The following is a 15369-nucleotide window of genomic DNA, read 5'->3' as shown; positions in this document are numbered from 1 at the left end:
ATCAATGGATGAAATCGATGTACTCTGATCTAGCATCATACTTGATTAAAAGACCCCACCGTGATGAATTGCAAGCCGGCGCCGATGCCTGCGCGGCTGCCTGCCCGGCCGGCGCACACTGTTGGCCGACGCCGAGCTGCCGCGCGTGGACCATGACTTCATCCCAGCTCTATCTCCGAATTTCTGGGTGTTCACAACGGATCGCAATCCACATAAGGACCCGACGAATATCGGGTAAGGTCTGCTGGAAGCGACTCGGACCCGAGCGTTAATATTTGTCGAAGCAAATGGTATAAAGAGGCGCCGTGCGCGCCGTCCAAGTAAGGTATCCCATCATCTGTTCTGTTTCCCAAAATCACAATCCTCACACGCATTGGCGCAATGGCACCTCTCTCCATCCTCATCGTAGGCTGCGGCATCGCAGGCCCGACACTCGCAAGTTTCCTCCTGCTATCGCCTCTCGCGGCAAAAGAAAAGCCTCACATCACTATTCTCGAGCGCTCCCCCGCCCTCCGCACCCAAGGGCAGAACGTCGACATCCGCGGCGCGGGAATGACAATTATACGCAAACTGGGACTGGAGAGTACGATACGCACGTGTCTTACGGGCGAGGAGGGCGCGCAGATTGTGGACGCTCAGAATCGCGTTTGGGCTGAGTTTGGCGTTGATAGAACGGGCAAGGTGCAGACTGGGACGAGCGATATTGAGATTCTGCGTGGACGGCTCGCCGAGATTTGTTATAAGCGGAGCAAGAGTGTTAGTGAGCAAGTGGTGCGGCAGGGAGGTGCAGGGGTGGAGTATGTGTATGGGGATTATCTCGAGACTATTGACCAGGATGGGCAAAAGGTGCATGTGACCTTCAGAAACAGCGGAGAGAAGAGGAGTTTCGACTTGCTGGTGGGGGCGGATGGACTGCAGAGTCGAACGCGCAACATGGTCTGGGGCGCAGAAGGGGAAGACGACAGAGTGCGACAACTGGGCTTGTATATCGGCTTTTTCAGCATCCCGAGTGCCGCCACCGACAATGAGTGGCGACGGTGGTTCCACGCTCCCGGGAGGAAGGGCATCATGCTACGGCCCAGCGAGGTCAAAGACCGACGTACCGTCTCCATGGGCGTCATCAACGAGGAAGACACCAGATTCAAGGAGGCCGCAGCGGACGGTCGGAGAGGCATGGCGTTCCAGAAAGCGCTGCTCAGGGAGTACTTCCAAAACGAAGGCTGGGAATGCGAAAGGCTGCTCCGAGAGATGGACGCCACGTCCGACTTCTACTACGACATGGTCGCGCAGGTGCGCATGGACAAGTGGAGCAAAGGGCGAGTGGTGCTGCTCGGCGACGCGGCATACTGCGCCTCTCCCATTTCCGGCATGGGCACCACCCTGGGCCTCAATGGAGCCTACAACCTCGCTGGCGCTCTCCTCCGCCATCCCGAGGATCTCCCCGCCGCGTTCTCAGAGTACGAGGAGGCCATGCGGCCAACGGTTGATCGCGCGCAGAAGTTGGCGCCGGGCATGCCTCGTCTCATCCACCCGGAGACGGTGTGGGGAATGTGGGTGATGCGCGCGATCTTGTGGACCATTTGGTGCTCAGGCTTGCAGTTGCTCATGTTCAAACTTGCTGGGCCGCCGGCGAACGCGGTGCCGGTGGTGGAGTATGGGTTTCGGGAACTGCAAGACACGCCAATTGATTTGGAGAAGTGAGGTATTAATAGTTAGTGGTTAATGGCAGGCCGACGTGGCATCTTCATCATGCGTAGCGCGTATCTGCCGCCATTGATTGCCTTCGATGCCACTTGATAATGGAACGCGGAGCAATCACCGGCGAGACGGGCAGACAGGGTTGCGGAGCCTCATATCGCTTATCCCGACAGGGGAAAGCGTTGCTCAATCAGGCAGTGGCATCCTGGTTACATTACCTTATCACTTGGATATGCCGCGCACACCAGAGAGAAGACGAGGTCTGTGAGATGAAGAATAAGCCAAACAGGGAAGGCGAGCAGAATGGAAATTGTTGCGGAAGAGATCTCAAAGTCCTGTCCGATTGAATTGGCTCTGCTCAAACGAAACGACATTCAATCCCCATCAACCACGTGCGGCGGGGAGGCCGACGGTAGCCGAGCGCGGGGAGGAATTTGATGAGGCTCAGCCGCCCTGACTGGACTTCACGCTGAATCTTTCTTGGCAGTCAAGAAACGATTATCTCCCTTCCTAAACCGGCATCTTTCCTGACAGACCTCAACTCTTGGTCGAAGGGACACTTCACTTTCACCTTCTCTGGACCACCCCCGGTTCTCCTCTACTCCCACTTGGAACAACGATTCTCAACCTCCTTGCTTCACCATCGTCAAAGGCTACGCAGCCTGGCGGAGCATGAAGCGCGTCTATCTCAGCATCCTCTAACCCACCACACTCGCCCTCAACATGTCGGCGTCTGCAGCCGCGCTGCGTCTCCGGGCACAATGGCTTGCTACTAGGAAGCCCTTGTCAAGCCGTTGTCTCCTTCTCGCCCGATCCTCGCCGCAAGCCTACAAATCTCACAATCGACTCGTCCGCCCATTCTACTCAAGCTCTACCCAAGACACCCTCAGCACCGAGCCCCACGGTCAAGATGGCACCTCCATCTTTGCCCCGCTGGATACGTTTGCACGTCGACATATCGGCCCGACTGCATCGTCAGCAGAAGAAATGCTACAAGCCCTCGACCCACCGGTCAAAAACTTGGACGACTTCGTCAAGTCCGTCCTCCCGCCCGATATCGTATCCGGAAGACCACTGAAGATCGAAGGGCCGGTTCTGAACGGCGAGGTGGCGCGCACAGAAGAGTCGGGATTTTCGGAAAGCGCACTTCTCGAGCGCCTGAAAGAGATTGCAAGCCAGAACAAGGTCTACAAGACTTATATAGGATGCGGGTACTCGGGCACCAGAGTCCCAGAGGTGATCAAGAGGAATATTCTGGAGAATCCGTCATGGTATACCAGCTACACCCCCTATCAACCCGAAATCAGTCAAGGTCGTCTCGAGTCCTTGCTCAATTTCCAGACCATGGTCTCGGACTTGACGGGACTGGACATGGCAAATGCTTCTGTGCTGGATGAGCCCACCGCTGCTGCGGAAGCTATGACGTTGTCGGTCAATGCTCTACCGATGGCACGGCAGAAACGGGCGAAGAAAGTCTACCTGGTGTCGCATTTGTGCCATCCCCAGACGATTGCGGTGCTGGAGAGCCGCGCGCAAGGCTTTGGCATCACGATCGAAGTCGCGGACGTGCTCAAAGACGATAGCAAGCGGGTGAAGGAGACCGGAGAAGATCTCATTGGTGTTCTCGCACAATACCCCGACACACTTGGGGGAGTCCACGACTTCCGATCTCTCGCGGACAACGTGCATAAACTCCAGGGCACCTTTGCCGTCGCCACAGACCTCCTAGCTCTGACGCTACTCACACCACCCGGCGAGTTTGGCGCAGATGTGGCATTTGGTAATGCGCAACGATTTGGTGTCCCGTTCGGATTCGGTGGACCGCATGCAGCCTTTTTCGCAGTGAGCGAGAAACACAGACGCAAGATTCCTGGCCGCCTGATTGGTCTATCGAAAGATCGCTTGGGCGACAAGGCCGCCCGTCTAGCATTGCAGACCCGAGAGCAACACATCCGCCGTGAGAAGGCAACGAGTAACATTTGCACCGCGCAAGCGCTCTTGGCGAACATGAGCGCAATGTACGCTATCTACCATGGGCCACACGGCCTCAAGAGGATCGCGGAAAAGGTTGCGTGCATGACACAGGTTGTTGCCAAAGGTCTGGAACAATCTGGTCTGGAAGTTGTGCATCCTGTCGCCTTCGACACTGTTATTATCAAGAAGTCAGGTGCAAAAGGTTTCGTCCAGAAGACGGCACAATCGTCGCACATCAACTTCCGAGCTGTGGATGATGATCATGTCGCCATCTCTCTCGACGAGACCGTTGGAAAGCCAGAGGTTGTGGCAATCTTGAAAGCCTTCACGACCGAGGATGTGGATTTCGACAGTCTAGGAAAGGAAGTCAGCGCAATCGCGAGCGTGCCGGAGGCGTTGCAACGCACATCGGACTACCTTACTCATCCAGTGTTCAACTCGCACCACTCGGAAACCCAACTGCTCCGGTACATGCATCATCTCCAATCGAAAGATCTTTCTCTGGTTCACTCCATGATCCCACTGGGGTCGTGCACGATGAAGCTGAACGCAACCACCGAGATGGTACCGGTGACTTGGCCGGAGTTCTCTTCCATCCACCCTTTTGCCCCCTCGGACCAGAGTCGAGGCTACAAGCAATTGATTGAGGAACTAGAGAAGGACTTGGCCGAGATCACCGGGTTTGACGCTGTATCGCTACAACCCAACTCTGGTGCGCAAGGCGAGTTTGCAGGCCTGCGAGTCATTCGCAAATACCAAGAGCAACAGCCCGGCAAGAAGCGAGACATCTGCTTGATTCCCATTTCTGCACATGGCACCAATCCCGCTAGTGCTACCATGGCGGGCATGCGCGTCGTGACCATCAAGTGCGACTCTGGCTCGGGCAACCTGGATATGCAAGACTTGAAAGCCAAGTGCGAGAAGCACAGCGAGGAGCTCGGTGCGATCATGGTCACCTATCCCAGCACCTTTGGCGTATTCGAGCCCAAGATCAAAGAAGTGTGCGAATTGGTGCACCAGCATGGCGGGCAGGTGTATATGGATGGCGCCAACATGAATGCTCAGATTGGCTTGTGTTCGCCAGGAGAGATCGGAGCGGATGTGTGCCATCTTAACTTGCACAAGACGTTCTGTATCCCGCACGGAGGCGGCGGGCCCGGCGTGGGACCTATCGGAGTTGCGAAACACCTCACACAGTTCCTTCCCGGCCATCCGCTTGTTGCAAACGTCGGTGGCGACAAGGCCATTGCACCCATCTCTGGCGCGCCATGGGGATCCGCCAGTATTCTACCCATCAGCTGGGCCTACATCAAGATGATGGGCGCGAGAGGACTGACGCACGCCACCAAGATCACTTTGCTCAACGCCAACTACATCCTCTCCCGGCTGAAGCCCCACTATCCCATCCTGTACACCAACGACAACGGTCGCTGCGCACACGAGTTCATCCTCGACGTGCGGAAGTTCAAAGAAAGCTGCGGCGTCGAGGCCATCGACATTGCGAAGCGCCTGCAAGACTATGGCTTCCATGCGCCGACCATGAGCTGGCCGGTGGCTAATACGCTGATGATCGAGCCGACGGAGTCGGAAGACAAAGCGGAGCTGGATCGCTTTTGCGACGCTTTGATTTCCATTCGCAAAGAAATTGCGGAGGTGGAGGAAGGGAAGCAGCCGAAGGAGCAGAACGTGCTCAAGATGGCGCCGCATTCGATGAAGGATTTGATCATCTCGAAGTGGGAGCGGTCGTACGATCGGGAAAAGGCGGCGTACCCGCTACCGTGGCTGAAGGAGAAGAAGTTTTGGCCGAGCGTGACGCGGTTGGATGATGCGTACGGCGATATGAATTTGTTCTGCAGGTGAGTCGCCCCATTCTCGACAAACATTTAAGGAGTCTTGAGCTGATCAATGTTCGCAGCTGTCCGCCGCCCGAGGAGAGCGTGGAGGGGATGACTGGCGCTGCAGCGCCCGCTCCTACCTGATGTGAGTGCAAGGCTTTGCGATCGCACGTTTCAACAAGACCCTCTACCTGGAGCCATACCCGATGAAGCGTGTTCTTTCCCAGCAAGGCGTTGAGGTGTGTGGCATCTTCAACAATGCATCGGGTTCTATTATATCTAGACCTGCTAAAATTACACGTTACTACTTAAATCGCGTGCTTCTCCCCATCGCTCCTAGTTCAATCTGCGTGCTTCCAAACGTCTTTTTTCAAACGGAGCAACGAGGCACTTTATCACTCGGAATCCTCGGAACAAGACCATTTCTTCCGCACCACGCGACCAAGATCGTCAGGCACGCCTTGACTTGCTGCTTTGGTCCTAGTCTCGCCAGTCTCTACCCCGCCGCCCCCCACTCAAGCCCATCCCGCCGCCACGCCGTCTGGGAAAGCTAACGGCTCCACACACGTCACACGTCACTTTCTGCTTCGGCCCTATTTGCCGTCCGGCGGGCGGAACGTGCGCTGTCACGGCGCGGACCCAAGCTTTGGAAACAGGTTCAAATGTCGATGGTCGCCCGGGAGTATAGAAGTTTTCCTGATCTCTGGGCGAAGTAAGGCATGAGGCAGTGAGTCTTTGTACGAACTGTTAAAGACGCCTTCTTGGGTGAGTGATCCTTTTTCGATCTGATGTTGTGCAGAGCAAGGTGCTTGCCGTCGTCACGAGACTAGATTGCGTGAAGTAGATGAATGCCTGTGCTAACACTGTCCTCCTCAAGAAAACGCAACCATGCTGTGGCGAGCTACCCTCGCGGCCCTCGCCGCGCTGAGCGCCGTGCAGGCCAAGATCTACGACACCCAATACAACGGCACGACATGGGACTCTGAGACTTGGGTGCTGACGACGACAAATCTCATGCAAGGCATCTTTCAAAGCCGCATGTCCCTCGCGAACGGTTACCTAGGCATCAACGTCGCTGCTCTCGGCCCCTTCTTCGAGGTGGATGTTCCGGTCGCTGGCGACGATATTAGCGGTTGGCCGCTGTTCGATCGAAGGCAGACGTTCGCGACTATTGCGGGATTCTACGACTCCCAGGCTACTACCAACGGGACGAACTTCGAATGGCTCTATCAGTATGGAGGCGAGAGTGTGATTAGCGGTGTCCCTCATTGGGCTGGCTTGCATGTCGAGGCTGGCGGCGATGTCCTGACTGCCAGCACGGATGCCAGTCAAATCTCGAACTTCACATCGTCCCTCAGCATCCCCGGCGGCGACATGACTTGGAGCTTTACGTGGACTCCTAGCTCCGGCCCGGCGATTGACGTGCAATATCTGATGTTCGTCAATAAGCTGCACGTCAATCAGGCCACGGTGACTGTGAACTTGACGGCGAAGGCAGACACCAATGTTACTGTCATTGATGTCCTTAATGGCGACTGCGCCGTGAGATCCGATCTTGTTGGGAGGGGATACGAGACGAATAGCTCGGTCATCTGGAGCGCCGTCAGCCCGCATTGGTTGAGCGATGTCAAGGCTTACATCTACTCCACCCTGGCCGGGGATCAATACACCAACAACTCCACCCGAAAGCAATACACGAACGAGGCTGTCATTGGCGGCAACAGCTCCTCCATCGCACAAGCTGTGAACGTGTCATTGAAGGCGGGCCAGGCGGCCACCCTCACCAAATACATCGGTGGAGCTTCCAGCGATGCGTACAACGACCCACAGTCTGTCGCGAGCCAGGCATCAACAGCTGGCTCCCAGACCGGCTTCAACGCTCTATTCGATGCCCACGCCAAGGAATGGCAGAGCATCATGACGTCCGATAGTGTAGAGGACTACACCGACCCTAGCACTGGAGAACTCCCCGACGACCCGAACGTCATCTATCTGCAGATTGTGGCCATTACATCCCCTTTCCATCTGCTGCAAAATACCATCGGCACCAACGCTTTGGCTATTGCGAACAATGACCATCCCATGGATGTCAATAGCATCAGTGTTGCTGGTCTCGGGAGTTCATCTTACGCTGGTTGGATTTTCTGGGTATGTTGAGACTGTCACCGTACATTGTCGGTTGTTGTTTGTTAACTTGCAAATAGGATGCCGAAGTTTGGATGGCTCCTGGTCTCGTCGTCGCTTACCCAGAAGCTGCAAAACAAATCGCAGCCTATCGCGTCCAGAAATTCCCTCAGGCGCAGGAAAATATCAAGACGGCATACCAGTCCAGTCAAAACCACACGCATTTCTCGCCGAACGGCGCGGTGTTCCCCTGGGTTTCCGGTCGATACGGAAACTGCACCGCCGGTGGACCATGCTTTGACTACGAGTACCACATCAACGGTGACATTGGCCTCGAGATCTACAACTACTACGCCGTCACTGGAGACTCGGAGTATTTCCAAAATGAGCTGTTGCCCATCTACGACGCGACCGCTCAGTTCTACTCCGATCTGGTCAAGTTCAACGAGACGGCGGGAAAGTATTTCCTCTACAATGCGACCGATCCCGATGAGTATGCAAATTTTGAAACGAATGTCGGTTACACCATGGTCCTCATGCATACGCACATCGACAACGCCAACACGCTGCGCGAAAGCTTTGGTATGGAGGCCAACCAGACGTGGGCCAATATCTCGGCCGAGATTGAAATCCCGATCGACCAGTCTGCCGACATTGTTCTGGAATATCAGACGATGAACGGCAGCATCCAAGTCAAGCAAGCAGATGTAGTGCTCGTGGACGACTTCTTGTGGTGGCCCAATCCCTACTCGCAGTCAGATCTGAGTTTCTACGCAGGACGCCAGAGTCAGAATGGGCCGGGGATGACGTATGGAGTCTTCGCCATCGTCGCCAATGCCCAAAGTGACTCCGGCTGCGCAGCTTACACCTACGACTTGTATGGCTCGCAGCCGTACACGCGAGCTCCCTGGTTCCAATTCTCGGAGCAGCTGCTGGACAACTTCCAGCAGAACGGCGGCACGCACCCCGCTTTTCCCTTCTTGACGGGCATCGGAGGCGCACATCGCGTTGCCATCTTTGGCTACCTGGGCCTGCACCTGCTGGTCGAGACACTCAACGTCAATCCCAATCTGCCACCTCAGATCCCGAATCTGACCTATCGCACTTTCTACTGGCAGGGATGGCCGATCAAAGCCGCCTCCAACCAGACGCACACGACTCTCACTCGCCCGACCGGCGAACCGTACAAAAGCCTGTCCACAGCAAACAGCAAGTACGCCAGCGCCCCGATCCCCGTGACAATTGGCATCAGCGCAGCCTCGCTCGCCGATAACGGTACAGTGTACGAGCTGCACCCAGGCGGGACCATTACTCTCCAAAACCGCAACACGGGCAGCATAAAGACCGTCCCAGGCAACATCGCCCAATGCCGCCCCGTGACATCCACACAATCCTACGAACCAGGCCAGCTGCCCATCAGCGCCGTCGACGGCGCCGCAAGCACAAAATGGCAGCCCACACAACTAAACCAAACCTCCTCCATCACCGTCGAGCTCAGCGAGCCCTACGCCCCCATCACGGAAATCCGCTTCGACTGGGCCCAGAACCCACCATCAAGCTACAAAGTCACCTTCTCCAACTCCTCCAGCGGAGCGGACGCCGTGCCCGTCACGAGCAGCAATAACGTGACTGTCAGCAATCCTTACGTCGCGGCCAAGGCGGCGGAGATTCGGCCTTATATGTCGAATACGACGAATGTGACGCTGAGCAAGGCGGTGTATAGTGGCCGGTATGCGATTTTGGAGATTGAGGGGAATCAGGCTTTAGTGGGGATGGGGGATGCGAAGAATGGGACGGGGGCTTCGGTGGCGGAGTTTGTCATTGTGGCGGATGGGGGGAAGGAGGTTGTGAAAAGGGGCGGGGAGTGTTTTGCTTCGTAGTGTGTGTACTTAGTGAAATAAGAGAGAGACTGTCCTCGTGAGACTGAGCGCGGTGAGACGAGGCTACATGTTGCAGAGAGTTTAGGGTTTAGCGTGGGCCCACAAATCCACGGGGCTACCGGGCCGGGACATGTGCGCAGCCCGATTGAGAAGGTGAACAGCGCCACTACATTCTATGCGTCTCAAAAACAACGGCGGTAAAGCGACTGTTTTTCGAACGTGTCAGAAATGCTTTTCTAGCACAACTCACGGGACATCAATGCGTTTGGATTGGGATGCTGCTGCACCATCGCCGTTCACGGGCCTGAGCGTCTGCTGATTTGGGACGGCCGCAGCAAGCTGAAACCGGGCGGCTCGATGCTTGGGTGGCCGATGCACTCTGCAGTGTTCTGATGTACCCTGGCGCGCTGTCGACCGATAGGAGCGACCTATGGCTAGCGAACAATCGAGTAGAACGCTCGAAGGACGATGCGATCTCATCCTCCAACCATCATTGCCGTTGTGAATGGCCTATCCGTTTTACAGTACACGCGTCCTCGAACTCGTCAAATTACAACGTGTAAGGGATTTAGCGCAAAGATCATCGACGGCGTGGCATTTGCATGTTGCTTTAGTGCAGCCTTCCGCTATTCCGTTCGCTCCCGTTCAGCACGTTGCCCCCTGGACGCCTGTAGACTGGCTCCGCCCCTGTTATCATCCCGAAGCGTGGTCAGTAGATGATTCTGCCTCTGCACTGTTTCTAAGATTGAATGTGGCCACAAACAGATCGTACTCTCAGATCCACAGTTGTAGGGTGTTCGCAAAATCATTCGATGCGAAACGTAGAGACCAGGATGCACGTGGAAGACCTGGGATGCATAGTGACCAGCCTGCAGCCCGTGTTATCCCGCTATTTCGTCTCTGAACGCTGAGTCTTAGAGTAGAAGGAGGATGATAAACCACTGCCATTGGTGGCAATTTGTCTTTGAGCTGTGATCCGTACGAACAGATGTCGGATGCGTGCATCTTCAACGAGCCAGCTCGCATATTAGCTTGTTCGGCTGCATGAGTAATATGCAACCCCTGTCTACGTCCTGGTTGCTATCCTCTAAGCGCCTGTTCCCCCATCCTTGGTTTCCTATCGTGCTGTTAGAGGTATATGAATCTCAACACTCACCTAGCCTCAACACTTCAACTGCGTTGCAACCACACTCATCCCCACGCTTATCACAATGGCTCACGAGCGCGCAGGGAATATCGTCATGCTAGGGAGATGCGTGGGCATCAAACTGGCAAAAGGGATGCAGAGGACGCCGGGAAGCTTCATGATCCCCAACATCAAACGAATGAATGTCGGCATTCGCAACATAACATCCACCTACTCCTCCCATTGGCAAGCTGAGACGGAATTGGACTACGATCTTGATAGAGCGATCTCTGACCTGTTCGATGTCGAAGCGCCCCGTTTCTGGGGACGGTCGGAGGAGAGGTGGGAGTACCTGGCGGACGCACAACACGACCCGCTGGGTGGGGTGTATCTGCGCAATCTATACTGGCCTGAGGATGCGGACAGGTATGTTGCATATCGACTATGTTTCGCGAATGGGTTGTTGTTGCGGCGTTCACATGAGGCAGTCTACTTGTAGGTTTCGTTGATTTGGTGGTCATGAAGTGCCGGTATAGAGTGCGGAATGACCAGAACAGGGCGGCCAGGATGTTGACCTATCAAGCCGCAACATTCTCCGCCGTCGACGTGGACGACGCCTTGGGCAGTCATAACATTGAGCCTAGTCTGCAGAGCGAGGATCAGCCATCGACTGAGACATGTATTGATCCAACGATGCTGGATCCATCAATCGGTTGCGCCTTTCCTCCGCCTGTGGCACCAATGCTCAGTCATGAGGCATGGAGGCAGACTGAGGAGGAGGTAAGTCGCAGCACTTTCGATCTTGCTAGTCGCCAGACAGCAACATAGACTGATTCTGCATAGTTCCAACGCTGTGTACAACCACTGGTGGCCAGTCGACTCTCAAGTATGGGTGCCGCATCCCGCGCCAGCCCTGGTCACAATCCGCAAACTGCCAATACGGAGCCCCAGGGCAGTCTCAATACCACAGACACCCCCCATGCTCTCAGCTCTGCTGATTCGCGGGCAGATGCTAAGCTGGAGACCGCGTTGCAGGGCTCGCAATCTAGTGCAGTAACTCAAGTGGTGCGAGCCGACCAGGAGGACACGCCATCTGGGAAACAGTCCGAGCTTGAAGAGTCGGGCCCAGAACAGCCATATGCCACACCACCAGAACAGCTGGAGCAACATACTGTGCCAGGTACGTCTCAGCCTTCACTTGTGGTCAGGCTTCCAATAGCCCTCTCGCGCGATGGTCAGTGAAAGCCTCGCTTCTTCTTCGTCGCATGCCAAGCTGACATAGCTCCAGAACCATCGTCATGGCGCGAAGGTCCAGCAGGAACCAAACGCGCACGTTCCGACAATATCACGGTGGCCAGGGCGGAGAAAGCTCAATGCATCGCCACGCCATCTAAGAGAGTGGAAGACTTGAACCCGAAGCTACGAGAGCTTGCCGAAGAGGAACGCCTCGTGGCCGAAGAGAAGCGCCGCACGGCTGAAAAATGGTCCGTCATCGAAAGAGAGAACCAAAGCCGACTGGAACGCAACGAGAGACAAAAGCGGACATCGGAGGAAGCGGGTGCCAAAGTGGAGCAAAGGCGGAAGCAGCGAATCCAGCAGAGGAAAGACAAGGTCAACAAGATGAAGGAAGAGCTAGAGAAGTTCCGAGAGACGATAGAGACGTTGGATGGAGAATTTGAGGCGGAGAGAGAGAAGGAAAAGTTGTACGAGGCGGAGTTGCAGGCTCTGGAGGAGGCGATTGACTCTCCTGGAAAGTGATACCGCGTGCACCTCGAGTCCTCGAGCTCCGTAAAGGAGCGAATAGTTTGTAGTCAGGTTGCTCTTCTACCCAAGTCAATGTCCAAAACTTTCACCATCCTCCTCGGCTCGGAATCTCGTCGTAAAGTCTGCGCGGATTTCGCCTGGAAGAATGGCAAGACCGCCACGTCGACGACCCCACCGAACAGCCCTTGTATGACTTCCTTTAGATAGCCACCAGTCTGTTGAAAATCCGGGAAAGCATTGACTTCCAATAGCCAAACCTTGCCCTCAGCATCAACGAGAAAGTCCACCCCAAAGATCTCGAACGCGTTCGGGAGCGGCTGGAAATGCGTACTCATGCTCCGAGCTGCCGCTTCGAAGACCTCTCCAGTGATGGTGCAGATCTGCTTGAAGACATCTTCTCTCCAGTCGTCTTTCGTCGCGGCGAGTGCGGGGATAGAGAAAGGGAGCGACCAGAAAGCGTGCACGCTGCCTTCCCGGTCGCCGTTCTGCAGACAGGTGTTTGTCAGGTGGCTGTTCAAATCCTCGTTCGGCGAGGTGACGAATTCGTCGGGCCATCTGTACATGGCTTCGGCAAAGAGAGCGAGCATTGGTCGGTACACGTAGACTTGCAGCGCACCCACAGCCAGCACGTAGGTTCGGATATGGAATTTCCGTTTCGCTGACGGGTGTGGAACGTTGAGTAGTAGCGGCGGATGAATGTATGGCTGCGCGACGAAATGGCGCAGTTGCGAGGTTAGAATGCCATCCGATTCTCCGTTTTCGTACGAGTCTTTCGCATCGTCGCTGCTACACGCTTCGTCGGCCTCATCGTCGGAGTCTGGAGGATCCCATTCCTCGAAGATACTTTGCAAATCTGCCTCCGAACTGAACAGCCGCACTCCTTGACCGCGATCGCTCATCCCTGGCTTCAATATCCACCATTCTGTCGCCTCGGAGAAGTCGTTATCCTCGTTGCGCTCCCAGCTGTCCTTGAGCTCGTAGGCTTCGACTAACGCGTCATCCAGGAACTCGGCATAGTCGACTTCGAACTCCACGCTCGGCTTGACGTGCTTTCCCAGCACGCTCTTCGGATGCTTAGCCAGCCAATGAGAGATGGTCCTGGAGAGATAATGTTTTCGAATGAGCGCTTTGCGGATGATGTAGCTGTTGGCTAGGCACGTCCTTGGATTGGCAAGCAGTCCCTCAAAGTCGATGGATTCGTACTGCCGCCATTGCAGTACTCGGCTCGTGCTCGAGGGAATTTCTGAGTGGTCCTTGATCAGGACTAAGACTTCCGGTGGGAGCCTCGATTGCAGCGCGGCCAGGAGAAGCGGCTGCGCGTAGTCGTCCTCATAGTCGACGATCGCGAAGATCTTTTCCGCCGCCATTAATGTTTTCCTCCGCGGTTTGAGTGCAGGTAGATGTGGAATGGAGAGCGGTAGGTAGTTTCATAGAAATTTCCCAATCAACAGCTGCCACGTGCAAGGGAGGAAAGCTGACTAATCAAAGCCATGACCACGCCTCAGGCTGCAACTTCTTCACATGGCCGTCAGGCTGCCACATCACTCCCGTTCTCAACATCACCCTCTCACTCCCATTCGACAGTATGGCCTTACTTTCACTCCCCGATGAGCTCCTATCATCGCTCCCGGGCTATCTGGACGACATCGAAGATTTTGTCAACCTCTCGTCAACGTGCAGCCGACTCCGATCGGCATTGGACAGGACGCTTCCGACAGAAATTTTGCGTCTTGCAGCCGCACAGGCAACAACGTTCTTTCGTCCCTCGCCCTGGTTCCTCGTCGCAGCCACTGCAAGGGAGCTGGGAGATTGGGCCCGTCAAAGCGATGCAAACGAAAACGCACTTGCACTAGCCTTCCGCCCCCACCGCCATACACTGGATGGAGTGCTGGATCTTGCCGTGCAGCACTGCGGCTTGACTATGCAACGCATCCGGGAGCTGCATAAAATGCGTTACGATGTAATGGGCCCCGTGGCCGACCGCATCGACGAACTTTATGCTCCGATCGCAGACACAGGCCGTGCAGAAGACGGCGAAGAGAGCCCCGACGATGTGAGCAGATACGGTAACCTTTCTACGGACAGTGAGGAGGTGTTCTTGCTCTATGTCATTTACGGAGAGCTTTTCGGGCCCGACCTCCATGCCGTACTCCGTCCCGATGCCTCAGCGACTGCGCGACGACTATCTGTGCTGACGAGAATGGAGTATGTCAAGTACTGTTGTCCTGGGTGGTTCGTGACCGTGTTTGAGCGTCCCGACCCAGAGATCAGAATCTTGGGGTCGGGTCAGTGGGGTGATGGCGGTTACACACTTTCCAATCCCCGCGACAATGTCGTCTGGGCGTTGCTATGTACCCAGCAAAGCCGGCGGTGGAGAAGGCATTGGCAAAGCATTAGCAAGGCAGCGGGATGCGATTTGACCGTCTGGGATGATTTGCAGGAATACCAGGCCCTGGACTGGCGACGCAAGCTTTGGCTCAACGTGCTGCTATTGCAAGGGTTTGAAGGCTTTGAGATGATCAGCCCTGTCATATCCGAAGACGAAAGGCTACGGCGATGGGGTCCAAGGTTGCGAGAATGGAGCACAGCGATAGCATCCCTGGAAGCGGAGCCTCCAAGGACTCCAGTTGGACGGAAGACCGTCCCAGTGATTCCCTGCTTTTTGGCAGAGGTGACTGCTTCGTTTGACCTCCACACTCCTCCGAGGTGGTCTTAATTCGAGCCTGGCGATGCTGCGATGCCTAGTGTGTTTTTTGTTGCGATTTTGTGCAGGACAGTATTGAGCTGGAGCGTGTCGTGCGTCTAGAGGTCACAATGTCCAATGACATCGAAACAATTATCCCACGTGCGGTCAACTCAGCCGGGATTGATGCGGTAACTTGCTTGGGTGCTCACTCGGACTTCTCGCCGGTCTCTGCTTGATGTCGACCTTTCGATATCGCACATCATGAGCCGGAAGACACATATA

At 55.5% G+C, this 15369-nt stretch overlaps 6 protein-coding genes across 6 annotated transcripts; 5 read left to right on the top strand and 1 right to left on the bottom strand.

Moving 5' to 3' along the window:
- Window positions 1–179: 179 nt before the first annotated feature.
- BDY17DRAFT_289727 (oxidoreductase) lies at window positions 180–2025 on the top strand. The gene has a single exon (XM_033732394.1). The coding sequence runs from the start codon at window positions 382–384 to the stop codon at window positions 1699–1701; it is 1320 nt and encodes a 439-aa protein (XP_033594379.1). The 5' UTR covers window positions 180–381; the 3' UTR covers window positions 1702–2025.
- Window position 2026: 1 nt separating this feature from the next.
- Window positions 2027–5932, top strand: BDY17DRAFT_289726 (mitochondrial glycine dehydrogenase). The gene is made up of 2 exons (XM_033732393.1): window positions 2027–5528; window positions 5588–5932. The coding sequence occupies exons 1-2, from the start codon at window positions 2422–2424 to the stop codon at window positions 5649–5651; spliced, it is 3171 nt and encodes a 1056-aa protein (XP_033594378.1). The 5' UTR covers window positions 2027–2421; the 3' UTR covers window positions 5652–5932.
- Window positions 5933–6079: 147 nt separating this feature from the next.
- Window positions 6080–9559, top strand: BDY17DRAFT_289724 (putative acid trehalase). The gene is made up of 3 exons (XM_033732392.1): window positions 6080–6272; window positions 6385–7655; window positions 7712–9559. Exons 2-3 carry the CDS (start codon window positions 6396–6398, stop codon window positions 9509–9511), a joined length of 3060 nt encoding a protein of 1019 aa, XP_033594377.1. The 5' UTR covers window positions 6080–6272; window positions 6385–6395; the 3' UTR covers window positions 9512–9559.
- Window positions 9560–10722: 1163 nt separating this feature from the next.
- BDY17DRAFT_320321 (uncharacterized protein) lies at window positions 10723–12395 on the top strand (the record flags this gene model as incomplete). Its single annotated transcript, XM_033736428.1, has 4 exons — window positions 10723–11063; window positions 11126–11417; window positions 11481–11817; window positions 11926–12395. 4 exons carry the CDS (start codon window positions 10723–10725, stop codon window positions 12393–12395), a joined length of 1440 nt encoding a protein of 479 aa, XP_033594376.1.
- Window positions 12396–12448: 53 nt separating this feature from the next.
- BDY17DRAFT_314668 (tubulin-tyrosine ligase family-domain-containing protein) lies at window positions 12449–13768 on the bottom strand (the record flags this gene model as incomplete). Its single annotated transcript, XM_033735842.1, has 1 exon — window positions 12449–13768. The coding sequence occupies one exon, from the start codon at window positions 13766–13768 to the stop codon at window positions 12449–12451; it is 1320 nt and encodes a 439-aa protein (XP_033594375.1).
- Window positions 13769–13940: 172 nt separating this feature from the next.
- BDY17DRAFT_18821 (uncharacterized protein) lies at window positions 13941–15342 on the top strand. The gene has a single exon (XM_033729979.1). It carries the CDS (start codon window positions 13987–13989, stop codon window positions 15115–15117), a length of 1131 nt encoding a protein of 376 aa, XP_033594374.1. The 5' UTR covers window positions 13941–13986; the 3' UTR covers window positions 15118–15342.
- Window positions 15343–15369: the final 27 nt, after the last annotated feature.

The sequence above is a fragment of the Neohortaea acidophila genome, assembly GCF_010093505.1.
Source record: "Neohortaea acidophila strain CBS 113389 unplaced genomic scaffold BDY17scaffold_1, whole genome shotgun sequence".
Lineage (NCBI taxonomy): Eukaryota > Fungi > Ascomycota > Dothideomycetes > Mycosphaerellales > Teratosphaeriaceae > Neohortaea > Neohortaea acidophila.
Note: the sequence above shows the minus strand (reverse complement) of the source record. Positions and strands in the feature narration are given on the sequence as shown.